The following is a 14,742-nucleotide window of genomic DNA, read 5'->3' on the forward strand; positions in this document are numbered from 1 at the left end:
TTAAAGAAAAAATTAAAACCAAAGAATTATTATGTATTATATCAAACATTTATATACCCATCACCTAAAAAGGACAATTGGTAACATTTTATTGTGCTTCCCTGGTGGCTTAGTGGTAAGGAATCCACCTGCCAATGCAGGAGACCCAAGTTCAATCCCTGGGTTGAGAAGATCCCCTGGAGGAGGAAATGGCAACCCACTCCAGTATTCTTGCCTGGAGAATCCTATGGACAGAGGAGCCTGGTGGGCTACAGTTAATGGGGTTGCAAAAGAGTCAAACACTACTTAGCAACTAAGCAGCAACAACAGCAGCATTTTATTATATTCAATTTGGGTCTTAATTAGCAACATTTTATGATATTCATTTTGGGTCTTTTTAAACAAAGAAAATGACTTTTGACAGATCCAATGGCTCCCTCTGACTCTCCAACCCTAGGTTCTGTTTTTCTTTCCATTCCCCCAAGGTGGCAAATAGTATTTAATTAGCATATACCCTTCCTTTCTGGTTTTCACACATATGTGTATTATATGCATCCAAACACATATGCATCTCAACATATACTCATACATAAAACACCTATATCAGTGAACAATATCTAGCATTGCTTTGTGCATTTCCATTTTTATCTATATTTGCCTAAATATGTAATAAAAATACTTATAGTTCATCTTATATTTTTAAGTTCAACTGGTCTATAAAGATGATGTCTGTGAAACTGGAATGTCATACTGCATAATATATTAGCAACCAACACACATTCATCATTTGTTTGCACCCTGAGTTCTGCTCGTTACCACAGGAAGAAAATAGGGGAAGTGGGTTTTTGCAGCAACATGCATCAGGATACCACCCTTACAGAGCTAAATAATCTAGTCTGAGAAAAAATACCCATCGGTATCTAGGAAGCAAGTATAGCAACCAGACAGCACATAATTAAAGCACCCCATTTCTCAGTGCATGTTATTTTAAAAATGTGGGGAAAACACTAAATGCTGGTATAAAAACTTTGGAAAATTATTTGGCCATATCTACTGTATCTCTGTGATCTTTATCCCTATCTATAGTTATCTGTATATACTTTTTGCTGTGTGTGTGTGTGTGTAATTTCACTCCTAGGCATATTCCCAAAAGAAATGAGTACCCATATACATCAATAGATATGTATGGATAAATAGATTGGGACCTATTCATGGAATGGAATCCCATATACCAATGAAAAAGGACAAAGCACAGCTACATGTCCCAACATGGATGAATCTAATAGACAATAATTAACAAAAGAAGAGCAATTGAAGAGACAACAGATGGTATGAGTCTACTTATATAAAGTTCAAGAACAGACAAAAATAATCTGTGGTGGTGGAGATGGGTTAATTCCAGGGTTGGGAGGATGGTACTGACCAGAAGGGGACATTGGAGAATATTCTGAGGGACTGAAAAGATTTCCATGTCTTGTCTTCCTCCCTCTGAAGAAAGGAGAATACTTCCTGAGACACTAGCTTGCTGTACTCCCTCTTTGCCTGACAAAGAATAAATCTGCTCTTTCTTTCTCCTTTGAAACTCTGTCTCCATATCTCATATCAGCATTGTGTACAGAGAACCAATATTTTGGCATCAGTAATGGTCTTCTGAGTGTGTACTAATCTACAAACTCATCGAGTTGTATATATTCATTATGCACAGCTTTTTTGTATGTAAAAAATTACTTAATTAAAAGAAAAGAAAATAGAAATAGCCTTCTATGAATGAAAGGTATTGATCTGGTCTCTGATGGAAGGAAGTAAGATTCAGGTGGAGAATATAGCGTGATCAAGTTGTTGTTGGGCATATGTTGGGGCTGAGAGGTGAACGCAGAGAGAAAGGCCATAATGGGACATTCAGCATCTCACGAACTTGGGCCTCCATCTGGAAGAGATCAGCTCAGTGATTTGATAACTTCATCTTTGTAGGACTTGATCAAAAAGCAGCTTATAAGTAATAGCTAATGTGAAGACATCTATAGCCAAGATATTTCTTTAAAAAGCAGAAGAAAAGAGACTTCCTTCTTCTGGTCCCTTCCCCTGCTCCCCCTAAATTTGCAAGTTTATTTTGGTCAGAAATAGCAAATCAGAATGGAAACTAACACCATGGTACTCTTGGCCCTGTTCGGACTTTGCACTTCCAACCTGGCTGGGTTGTTGGTCCATGAACTAAATTCTGAATATTGGCCCTGATGCCCACTTACTCTGGAACTCATCATTCTCCTTTATGTGTCAAGACTTATTTAATCTCTCCAGCATCATCTGAAATCACATATCCTTCAAGAAACCACTTATTGTGGATTATCAAAAACACTAATTTGAAAAGATACATGCATCGTAAAGTTCATAGCAGCATTATTGACAATTGCTAACATATGGAAGCAACTTGAGTGTCATCAACAGATGAATGGAAAAAAGATGTGGTATATACACACACTGGAATACTTCTAAGCCATAAAAAGGAATGAAAATTTGCCATTTGCAGCAACATGTATGAACCTGGAGGGCATTATGCTAAGTGAAGTAAGTCAGGCAGAGAAAGATAAAAACTGTGATATCACTTAGAGGTGGGATTTGAAAAACACAAGAAACTGGTGAATGTATATAATAAAAAAGAAGCAGACTCACATATGTAGAGAACAAGTTAGTGGTTACCAGTGGGGAGGAGAGGCAACGTGAGGATGGGGGAGTGGGAGGTACGACAGTGTTTTCATTGTCATATTTGGGGGGTGATACTGCTAGCCTCTAGTGGGTGGGGCTTACAACAGGCTCCCACAGCAAAGAATAATCCAACTCCAATGTCAATAATCCCAAGATACAGAAAAAACATGCAGAGCATAATAAAAATTTTCTAACATTAGTAGGAGCTCTGGGCATAGAGCTTAGATGTAACTTTTATTTTCTTCTATTTCAAATCCACGTTTCTAAGATTTCTATAAGAAATGTACTTTTAGATTTTTAAACATCATTTTATTATGAAAACTTGCCAAGCTGCAAGAATTTTACAGTGAATGCCCATGTACCTGAGAGAGGCTGGGACTTGGGACCATTTGTTGCAGTGGTTCCACCTGGACAAACATCTCCCTGAACAACAAAATGCAAAATGGGACGAATAACTTCACACATGCACAGATGGGGGCAAATTATGAACAATAAGATACAAAAATGCCGCAAGCCAGTTGCCATTTCTGAGGGGTGGGAGCAAAATCAGGTCCTGCACATGAACCTGGAATCTTCAGTGAACATTTTACTTGTGTTTTTACAATGTATCTCCATGTCTGCATTGCTCTCTCACTTCATTTATTCATCTTACTTTTTAAAATTAATTTATTTCTTTATTGAAGGATAATTGCTTTACAGAATTTTTTTTTCTGTCAAACCTCAACATGAATCAGCCATAGGTATACATATATCCCCTTCTTTTGAACCTCCCTTGCATCTCCCTCCCCATCCCACCCCTCTAAGTTGATACAGAGCCCCTGTTTGAGTTTCCTGAGCCATACAGCAAATTCCCATTGGCTATCTATTTTGCATATGGTAATGTAAGTTTCCATGTTACTCTTTCCACACATCTCACCCTCTCCTCCCCTCTCCCCATATCCATAAGTCTATTCTCTATGTCTGTTTCTCCATTGCTGCCCTGTAAATAAATTCTTCAGTACCATTTTTCTAGATTACATATATATGCATTGCAGCTGCTGCTGCTAAGTTGCTTCAGTCACGTCCAACTCTGTGTGACCCCATAGACAGCAGCCCATCAGGCTCTTCTGTCCCTGGGATTCTCCAGGCAAGAATACTGGAGTGGGTTGCCATTTCCTTCTCCAATGCATGCATAAATGCTAAGTTGCTTCAGTCATGTCTGACTCTGTGTGACTCCATGGACAGCAGCCCACCAGGCTCCTCTGTCTATGGAATTCTCTAGGCAAGAAGACTGGAGTGGGCTACCATTTCCTTCTCTCATATATGCATTAGAATATGATATTTATCTTTCTCTTTCTGACTCACTTCACTCTGTATAATAGGTTCTAGGTTCACCCACCTCATTAGAACTGACTCAAATGCATTCCTTTTTAGGGCTGAGTAATATTCCATTGTGCATATGTACCACAACTTCTTTATCCATTCATCTGTTGATGGACATCTAGGCTGCTTCCATGTTCTAGCTATTGTAAATAATGCTGCAATGAACAATGGGATACATGTGTCTTTTTCAATTTTGGTTTCCTCAGGGTATATGCCTAGGAGTGGGATTGCTGGATCATATGGTGGTTTTATTCCTAGTTTTTCAGGAATCTCCATATCATCTTCCATAGTGACTGTATCAGTCTACATTCCCACCAACAGTGCAAGAGCATTCCCTTTTCTCCACACCATCACCAGCATTTATTGTTTGTAGACTTTTTGGTGATGGCCATTCTGACTGATGTGAGGTGATATCTCACTGTAGTTTTGATTTGCATTTCTCTAATAATGAGCGATGTTGAGCATCTTTTCATGTGTTGTTAGCCATCTGTATGTCTTCTTCAGAGAAATGTCTGTTTAGATCTGTTTCCCACTTTTTGATTGGATTGTTTGTTTTTCTGGTATTGAGTTGTATGAGCTGCTTGTATATTTTGGAAATTAATCCTTTGTCAGTTGTTTCATTTGCTATTATTTTCTCCCATTCTGAGGGTTGTCTTTTCACCTTGCTTATAGTTTCCTTTGCTATGCAAAAGTTTTAAGTTTAATCAGGTCCCATTTGTTTACTTTTGTTTCTATTTCCCTTACTCTAGAAGGCAGGTCATAGAGGATCTTGCTTTGATTCATGTCATCGAGTGTTCTGCCTATGTTTTCCTCTAAGAGTTTTATAGCTTCTGGTCTTATATTTAGGTCTTTAATCCATTTTGAGTTTATCTTTGTGTATGGTGTTAGGAAGTGTTCTAATTTCATTTTTTTTTCCATGCAGCTGTCCAGTTTTCCCAGCACTATTTATTGAAGTGGCTATCTTTGCTGCATTGTATATTCTTCCCTCCTTTGTCAAAAATGAAGTACCCATAGGTGCATGGGTTTATTTCTGGGATTTCTATCTTGTTCCATTGGTCTATATTTCTGTTTCTGTGCCAGTACCATATGGTGGTGATGACTGTAGCTTAGTAGTATAATCTGAAGTCAGGAAGGTTGCTTCCTCCAGCTCCATTCTTCTTTCTCAAGACTGCTTTGGCTATTTGGGGTCTTTTGTGTTTCCATAAGAAATGTGCAATTTCTTGTTCTAGTTCTGTGAAAATTTTCATTTGGAATTTGATAGGAATCACACTGAGTCTGTAGACTGCATTTTGTAGTATAGTCATTTTCACAATATTGATTCTTCCTACCCAGGAACATGGAATATCTCTCCATCTGCTTATGTCGTCTTTGATTCTCTCCTTAGTATCTTATAACTTTCTGTGTAACAGTTCTTTTGTTTCCTTAAGTAAGTTTATTCCTAGATATTTAATTCTTTTTGTTGCAATAGTGAATGGGATTGATTCCTCAATTTCTCTGTCCAATTTGTCATCGTTAGTATATAGAAATGCAAGTGATTTCTGTGTATTGATTTTGTATCCTGCAACTTTAATAAATTCACTGATTAGCTCTAGTAATATTCTGACATTCATCTTATTTTTTCAAATGCATTTCAGAGGAAGTTGTATCCTTCAGTTGACTGTCTCTGTTTTGTATTTAAAAAAAAAAAAGCTGCTGTTCTCTTTTTGTTTCTCATTAGCATACTAGAAGATGGTCCCACAGTAGCTGTTACAAAATCCCCAATTCTCCTTGAGAAACACCAGAGATAAAGACATATAAGTTCCTATTTCGGTTTTCATTTTGTCATGATGGCTCGAAGTCTCTTTTTGCCTTTGAGTGGTAAGTCGTTAAAATATTTTATTCTCTCTTAAGAAAAACAGATATTGTATATTAGTGGGTATATATGGAATCTAGAAACAAGGTACTGACGATTCTATTTGCAGGACAGGAATAGACACAGGCACAGAGAATGGAATTGTGGACACGGGAAGGTGAGGGGTAAGGAGGCGAGAAGTAGGTGAGACAAATTGAGAAATAGCATTGAAACATTCAGATTATCATGTGTAAAATAGATAGCTAGTGGGGAGATGCTGTATAACACAGAAAGTGCACTCAGTGCTCTGTGACAACTTTGAGGGGTAGACTGGGGTGGGAGGCAGTGGGGGTGAAGTTCAAGAGACAGGTGACATGTGTATACTTATGGCTGACTCAAGTTGTTGTATGGCAGAAGCCAACACAACATTATAGAGCAATTATCCTCCAATTAAAAATAATTGTTTTAAAAAATAAATAATAAAAAATTTTTAAAAAATATTTTATTCTCTTTAAGTAGAAATAGCAAGGGCACTTCAACTCTCATACTCTGTCTTGTTTTCAACACTGTGGCTTGGGCAGGGGGCATCCACTTGGTTTGCTCTTTTAAACCATGGCTGACGTATGTCTCCTATGGAAATACCTGGAGGAGTTAAGATGGGTCACTTCAACATGATTTTATCAGGCAACAGGGCTCTTCAAAGCTTGCAATCTCTTATATTCTGTCATACAAGGATAGGATCACGGTGAGCTTCTGGGGTGGTGGTTGTTGTGCTGTGCTCAGTCGGGTCCTACTCTTGGCAACCCCATGAAGAGAGGAACCTGGCAGGCTGCAGTCCACTGGATTTTCCGGGCAAGAATGTTGGAGCGGGTTGCCGTCTCCTTTTCCAGGAGGTCTTTGCCACCTCATCTCCTGCAACTCCCGCATTAGCAGGCAGATTCTTTACTACGGAGCCAACCGGGAATCCCTTGCCAAACACGAATCTCATGTAAGGATGGATTCTTTCGTGTCAGGGCCAGGTTTTTGGCATGGAAAGCTATCCCATGCTCATTTTCCTTCCTGAAACTGAGTTTGATTCTTCCGGGTCTATTTGCTTAGTGAGCCAGAATTTCCGTACTTGAGTCCTCGAAGTCTCCGAGCTGACCACTCGGAGCATGCAAATTGCTTGTAAATTTACTGAGCATGCAAACTGCTCATAAAATTGCAATGTTGCTCTTTCAGTATGAACGTACCTTGATGGGAACTAAAAATTGATGAGTATCTTTCTTGTTTCAGAGAAATCACATTTGCTTCCTGCTCCTAATTTTGGAAGTCCCAACATGTATTTTATACACATACTGAAACTGCTCCTCATTCCATGCTATGTGTGGTTTTGTTTTACTAAAAATACCAAGAGGACTTCTAGAATTATACTTTTTAATTTACTTGCCCACGATAAACTCATTTAATTGTCCAAGTCCTGTGACTTTCTTTTTTGGCCACACTGGGAAACACAGGATCTTAGTTCCCAGACCAGGAATCCAATCCAGCCCCTCAGTAGCAAAAGCGCAGAATCCTAACCACTGAACAACCAGGGAATTCCCCTACTCTTTTGACTTTTATGAAACATTTGTCCAGTGAGAAAACCTAACTTCTGGATTATTTTCAAATAGAATAAACTGCTAATGAATGTTAAATTCAACAATTGATGAAGCCACATTTTGCTACCTATATAACTATATAGGCGCTTCCATGGTGGCTCAGACGGTAAAGAATCTGCCTGCAATTCGATTCAGGCGGCCCAGGTTTGATCCCTGGGTCATGACAATCCCCTGGAGAAGGAAATGACAATCCTCTTCAGTATTCTTGCCTGGAAAATCCTGTGGACAGAAGAACCTGGTGGGCTATATATAGTCCATGAATTCGCAAAGACTGAGCAACTAACACTTTCACTTTGCTTTCTTTCATATACTTATAAAAGGCATTAAAGTAAATAATTATTTGTCAGTATTATTCAGCTTTCTAAATTTTCCCCTGTTTCATCCATTTTTCTCCTTGACATCTCAAAAATATTTTTATGAATCTGTGAATGTTTGTTGACCATGATCAACTGACTTTTAGCTCTCAATGACCAAATAGTCTCTAGAGGGCCAAAATTGTGTTGAATGTGCTCAATGTGTTTAGAGAAAGTATTCAAGAGCTATTTGGGGGAGGAAAGTAAAGTCAGCCTCAACAGATTCAAGCCACCAGAAAGTATTTTAAAAATTTAACTCCCCTTCTGTTTTCTCCCCCAGGACTTTCCTGCTTAATTTTCTTTCTGAATATTTCTAACTCATCATTTCAAGGTATGTGGGTGATGGGCAGAATGAATCTGGAATGGTTTGTGTAGCCTGTGTTTCTACAGATGTTGTTGTTGTTGTTTTGGACCACACCCTGAGGCATGTGGGACCCTAGTTCCCTGACCAAGGATCAAATCCATAGCCCCTGCACTGGAAGGTGGAATCTTAACCACTGGATTGCCAGGAAAATCCCTATAGATATTTCTTTACTAAGCAGTTTGAGGATAAGCAGAACAACTTTTGCTTTCCCCAAACTCAGAGTTAAAAAGAGAAATATGGAAATGGTAAGCATTTGCTCAAACTCATGTGACTCTCCAAGTAATTCTAGCCTTCACAGTTTTTCTTACCATGCTACATTTATGACACTTAAAAAGAAATAGCTTTATTGGCTCATTCTTACTGTGTAACTGAGGCTATTTACACAAAGAATCCACAAAAGTCAGAAGAACAATTATATAGAAATAATAAAGAGAAAACAATTCTTTTTATTATGCCTGCATGCTAAGTCTCTTCAGTTGTGTCTGACTCTTTGCAAAACCTTATGGATTATAAGCTGCCAGGTCTCTGTCCATGGGATTCTCCAGGCAAGAATACTGGAGTGGGTTGCCATGCTCTCCTCCAGGGGATCTTCCTGACCCAGGGATCGAACCTGTGTCTCCTGTGGCTTCTTCACTGCAGGCAGATTCTTTAATGCTGAGCCACAATCCATAGGATCGCAAAGAGTTGGACATTACTAAGCAACTAAGCACACCACACTGGGGAAGCCCTCTTTTTATCATGGTGTATATATATATACACTATTTTACCTATATGTACCTATAAATAAATACATACCTATGCTAATATATTTCTATATAGCTATGCCTATATACATGTCTGTGTATATATGTATATATATACACACCTATATGTACTTATTTACCTATATATAAATATATAAAATATACATAAATATAAAATATATATAGGTATATATATATATATACCTATTTATGGGCTTCCCTGATGGCTCAGTGGTAAAGAATCTGCCTGCAATGCAGGAGACACAGGAGACACAAGCTTGATCCTTGGGTCGGAAAGACCCTCTGGAGTAGGAAATGGCACCCCACTCCAGTATTCTTGCCTGGAGAATCCCATGGACAGGGTAGCCTAGTGGGCTACAGTCCATAGGGTTGCAAAGAGTTAGACATGGCTGAGTGACTGAGAATGTTGTACATATTTACTTATTTATATAGTTATTTTTAAAGTATATATTAATATAAATATAGACAAATAGGTGTATATTTAAATATATATACATACATAGGTATAGACATTTTAAAATATATATTATATATATAATTAAGTAAATATGTGTATATTTAAACACATGAGTCACAGTAAAAACAGTGATCATCTTTTATTATTTCCATATAATTTTTGTGGGTTCTTTGTGCAAATAGCCTATGTATGTTAAATAGTACATACATAAATATAAATATTCATTTACACACATAAATAGGTAAATAGATATAGATACAGACCAAGATTTGTAAATGCAGATATGACTATCTATGTATTATTTACAAATGCAGTCACAGTTTATGCTTTTTACAATATGTTTTTATTTCACCTAATACATCCTGAATATCTCTTGTCAATCAGACATAGCATTCCATTTTGTTAATATACCACAGTTTATTGATCCATTTTCCAATTGATGGACTCCTGATTTTCTGATTTTCTGATGGTTGACTATGATGAAGAGGGCTGCTGTGAAGCCTTTTGAACAAAGACTTCAAGTGCAAGTCTTTCTGTGGACATATGCTCTCATTTTTCTTGGGAAAATTTCTCTGAGAAGAATCACTGGATCATAGGATGACCAAATATGTAGAATTATTTTCATCTTGTAAATGATAAAATGAAAATAAAAAATTAAGAAAATGCAATCTAGCCTGGGAAACTGCAAATTAAAAATCATGAGGCTTGCCTGGTGGTCAAATGGTTATAACTTTATGTTTTCACTGCAAGGGGCATGGGTTTGATCCCTATTCTGGGAACTAAGGTCCCTCATGCTGCGCCTCCTGGCCAATAAAAAAAAATAGTAAGGAAGTATTATCTTCATGAATATTTAGTGGGAGATTGCCATGAGACATCAAGTTTTTAAGATTATATTTTTAACATTTTCTTTTTGGCTCTCCTGGGTCTTTGACGCTGCACAGGCTTTTCTCTAGTTTTGGAGAGCAGAGGCTACTCTCTAGCTGTGGTGCAGCTTCTCACTGTGGTGGCCTCTCTTGTTATCGGGCTCTTAGGCTTCAGCACTTGCAGCACATAGGCTCTGTAGCTGTGGTAAGTGGGCTCAGTTGCTCCAAGGCGTGTGGGATCTTCCTGGACCAGGAATCGAACCCACGTCTCCTGAACTGGCAGGTGGATTCTTTACCACTGAGCCACCAGGGAAGCCCCTAAGATTACATTTTGAACTCAGGGATGATCAGTCTGTCTTCCTGTTGACTCCTGTCTACCATTCCACGTCAAGATGGTCTCCATCTCATGGCTGTCCCACTGCTCAAGAAAACCTTCTGCTAGAGACTTCCCTGGCTGTCCAATGGTTAAGACTCCACACTTTCAACACAAAGGACCCGGGTTCAATCTCCGGTTGGGGAACTAAGATCCCACGTGCCATGTGGCAGGGCCAAAAAAGAAAAAAAAAAAACCACCTTCTGCTAGATTTTCTCATCCTTAGTCATCTCAGCCACACTTGCCCTAGTCATCCTACAGAATTTCTCTCCCTGATCCTCTCTTAGCCTCTGGCTTCTTTTTTTCAAATTTATTTTTAATTGGAGGATAATTGCCTTATGGTATTGTGTTGGTTTCTGCCATACATCAATATGAATCAGCTATCAGTTCAGTTCAGTCGCTCAGTGTCCAATTCTTTGAGACCCCATGGACTGCAACATGCCAGGCTTCCCTGTTCATCACCAATTCCTGGAGTTTGCTCATACTCATGGCTGTACATATGTCCCCTCCCTCCCACTCCATCCCACCCCTTTAGGGTGTTACAGAGCACTGGGTTTGAGCTTCATGTTTCATACAGTAAAATTTTCACTGGCTATCTAATTTTATATATGGTAATATATGTTTCAATGCTACTTTCTCAATTTATCCCACCTCGGGCTTCTTCCTGTGGTCGTTCAGTTGCTAAGTCGTGTCCGAACTCTTTGTGGCCCCATGGACTGCAGCACACCAGCCTTTCCTGTCCTTCACCATCTCCTGGAGTTTGCTCAAACTCACGTCCATTATGGAGAAGGCAATAGCACCCCACTCCAGTACTCTTGCCTGGAGAATCACAAGGACAGGGGAGCCTGGTGGGCTGCTGTCTATGGGATCGCACAGAGTCAGACACAACTGAAGCGACTTAGCAGCAGCAGCAGCAGCAGCATGTCCATTGAGTTGGTGATGTCATCCAACCATCTCATTCTCTGTCACCCCCTTCTCTGTCACCTTCTCCTCTTGCCCTCAAACTGGCTTCTTACATCTATTTGCAATCCTTTCCATATGGGATAATTTGTTCCCTTGTCCCCTCATAAAAATATAAGCTCTGTGGAACCAGGACCAAGAGTGCTTTCATTAACTAGTGGGTAAGAGAAGGTACACCAAGTGCTGAACCTAAGGAGTACACCGTAGTGGACTGAACACCTGCATGATAGGATAGTGACATGGACTGAACTCACTAATTTGACCTTTGATGGATCCTTAGTCACAGATGTGAATGAATGCCTGGATACCCAGGCCTGCCCTTCAAAAGCCACCTGCACTGATACTGTGGGAAGCTACTTCTGCACCTGTAAATCTGGATTTGAATCAAGTAATGGGAAGAGACATTTTAATGATCCTGGAGTGACATGCATAGGTGAGTGTTATTTCAGTAAGAACATTCTAGAAAAAAAGTAGGCCTACTCATCCCTCCTATTGAACGATTGAACCTAAATTTTGATAATAACTGATCAAATCAATGGCTTTGATAGTGGAGACCTACGTGCTAGGCATGAAAAACAATTTTTTGTTGAATAGCATTAAAGAGCCCTTAAATTCTTTAGCTCAAGGATCTTTTTGTTTAGACTGCATAGTCTTTGGATCTAAGTACTAAGTAAGAAGGAATGTTACCAGGGATGTATAAAAGGCATTTGTCCTCAATTTGGAATATTTTAAAGTCCATATTAATAAGGGGTTGGCAGACATGTATAGCCTAATGAGTTTTTCTCATTTGGAAATGTTGTTGTTCAGTTGTCAAGTCATGTCTTACTCTTTGCAACCCCATGGACTGCAGCATTCCAGGCTTCCCTATCCTTCACTATCTCCCAGAGTTTGCTCAAATTTGTGTGCATTGAGTTGGTAATGCTATCTAACTGTCTCATCCTCTGCTGCCCTCTTCTTCCTTTGCTTTCAACCTTTCCCAGCATCAGGGTCTTTTTCAATGAGTTAGCTGTTCACTTCAGGTGGCCAAAGTATTGGAGCTTCAGCTTTAGCATCAGTCCTTCCAATGAATATTCAGGACTGATTTCCTTTAAAATCGATTGATTTGATCTCCTTGCTGTCCAAGGGACTCTCAAGAGTCTTCTCCAGCATCACAATTTGAAGGCACCAATTCTTTGGTGCACAGCCTTCTTCATGATCCAACTCTCACATCCATATACGACTACTGGAAAAATCATAGCTTTGACTATACAGACCTTTGTTGGCATTAGCAAAATGATGTCTCTGCTTTTTAATATGCTGTCTAGACTTGTCATAGCTTTCCTTCCAAGGAACAAGTTTCCTAATACACTAAAAAATAAAAAATAGAGTTCACACAAAATTTTATTACTACCATTTTGCATTTGGGGGTTTCAAAAAACTATTAGCATTTACATTTGTGTTTATGGCAAAAAATTAATGAAAAGGTTATAAAGATTTGTGCATGGAAATTTGTTTTCATTATATGTTCTAACATGTTATTGCTTCGGTTTAGAAAGTAGTTTTTAGAAAGTGTTTTATAAGAACTTAAATTCTAAAACACGCTAGTGATTTTTCTAATGTTGTTCCTGACTTTTTCAAATGGAGAAATCAACTCATTTTAAAAAGTTGTTTGTATATTTATTTTTTAGGTAGAAAGAAATTTTCTCAGGAGTAGTATTATGAAATCATATGATAACTTTATTTGTATTTTTTTAAGTACTCCACACTGTTCTCCATAGTGGCTGTATCAATTTACATTCCTACTAACAATGTACGAGGGTTCCCTTCTCTCTACACCCTCTTCAGAATGTATTGCTTGTAGACTCTGAACATAAGAATACCAACTGTGCTCAAGACACAGAAAACGTGGACTCATCGTAAAGTCGTCTTAGTTCTTCCATTGTTTTCTACACAGATGAGTCCTGTGTATGCTCAGTTACTCAGTCACACCCTGACCCCATGGACTATAGCTCACCAAACTCCTCTTGTCCATGAAACTTTCCAGGCAAGAATACTGAAGTGGATTACCATTTTCCTGACCCGGGGATCGAACCCATATCTCTTGGGTCTCCCGCCTTGGCAGGTAGATTCTTTACCACTAGCACCACCTGGGAAGCCCAATGAGTTCCATTCTGTTTTCTAAATCTCACCCCACTGTTTCCTTTGGGAATTTCTTGTATGGTGTTTTCATATTCTCTTACACTTTGCCACTTCTTCTGAGACATGTTTTCTAAACTCATACTTTAAAAATCTACTCACCACTCTCTGTTCCTTCTACTGTTTTTTAAACAATAAATAAATATGTATGTTAGCATTAGTTGCTCATTCATGTCCAACTCTGCAACGCCATGGACTATAGCCCTCCAGGCTCCTCTGTCCATGGGATTTCCCAGGCAAGAATACTAGAATGGGTTGACTTTTCCTTCTCCAAGGGATATTCTTGACCCAGAGATTGAGCCTGGGTCTCCCACATTGCAGGCATATTCATTACAGTCAGCCACCAGGGAAGTCCATATTAAACTATTTTTTAAGTAATATGTATTGAACTATTTTTTAAGTAAAAAAAATGTTTGAAGTATTTATTGTTGTTTTTCAGTCACTAAGTTGTGTTCAGCTCTTTGCAACCCCATGGACTGTAGCACTCCAGGCTTTCCTGTCTTTAACTATCTCCCAGATTGGAGAAGGCAATGACAACCCACTCCAGTGTTCTTGCCTGGAGAATCCCAGGGATGGGGGAGCCTGGTGGGCTGCCATCTCTGGGGTCACACAGAGTTGGACACGACTGAAGCAACTTAGCAGCAGCAGCAGCAGCAGAATTTACTCAGATTCATGCCCATTGAGTCAGTGATGCTATCTAACCATCTCATCTAACTGATTATTCTCCTCTTATTTTCCTTGCTTGTAGATACCCTTAATTAATATGGTATTAGGGCTTCCCTGGTGACTGAGACAGTAAAGAATCTATCTTCCTGTCATCATCCTCATGGATAGGCTCCAACACTAGAAAAAAAGTTTTATATACTCCAATAAAAATTGATTTTAAAAAAGGAAAATAAATCTGAGTAATCCTGTTCA

The 14,742-nt window shown here is 38.8% G+C and overlaps 1 protein-coding gene across 1 annotated transcript in view; it reads left to right on the forward strand.

Moving 5' to 3' along the window:
- The first annotated feature begins 5,870 nt into the window (after positions 1–5,870).
- Positions 5,871–14,742, forward strand: part of LOC120864561 (adhesion G protein-coupled receptor E3-like) — a 46,605-nt gene continuing 37,733 nt past the window's right edge. The window contains exons 1-2 of the mRNA XM_040241618.1: positions 5,871–5,901; positions 11,930–12,082. Of these exons, the coding sequence (XP_040097552.1) occupies positions 5,871–5,901; positions 11,930–12,082 (184 nt within the window). The remainder of the gene's footprint in view (positions 5,902–11,929; positions 12,083–14,742) is intronic.

The sequence above is a fragment of the Oryx dammah genome, unplaced genomic scaffold, assembly GCF_014754425.2.
Source record: "Oryx dammah isolate SB20612 unplaced genomic scaffold, SCBI_Odam_1.1 HiC_scaffold_5, whole genome shotgun sequence".
Lineage (NCBI taxonomy): Eukaryota > Metazoa > Chordata > Mammalia > Artiodactyla > Bovidae > Oryx > Oryx dammah.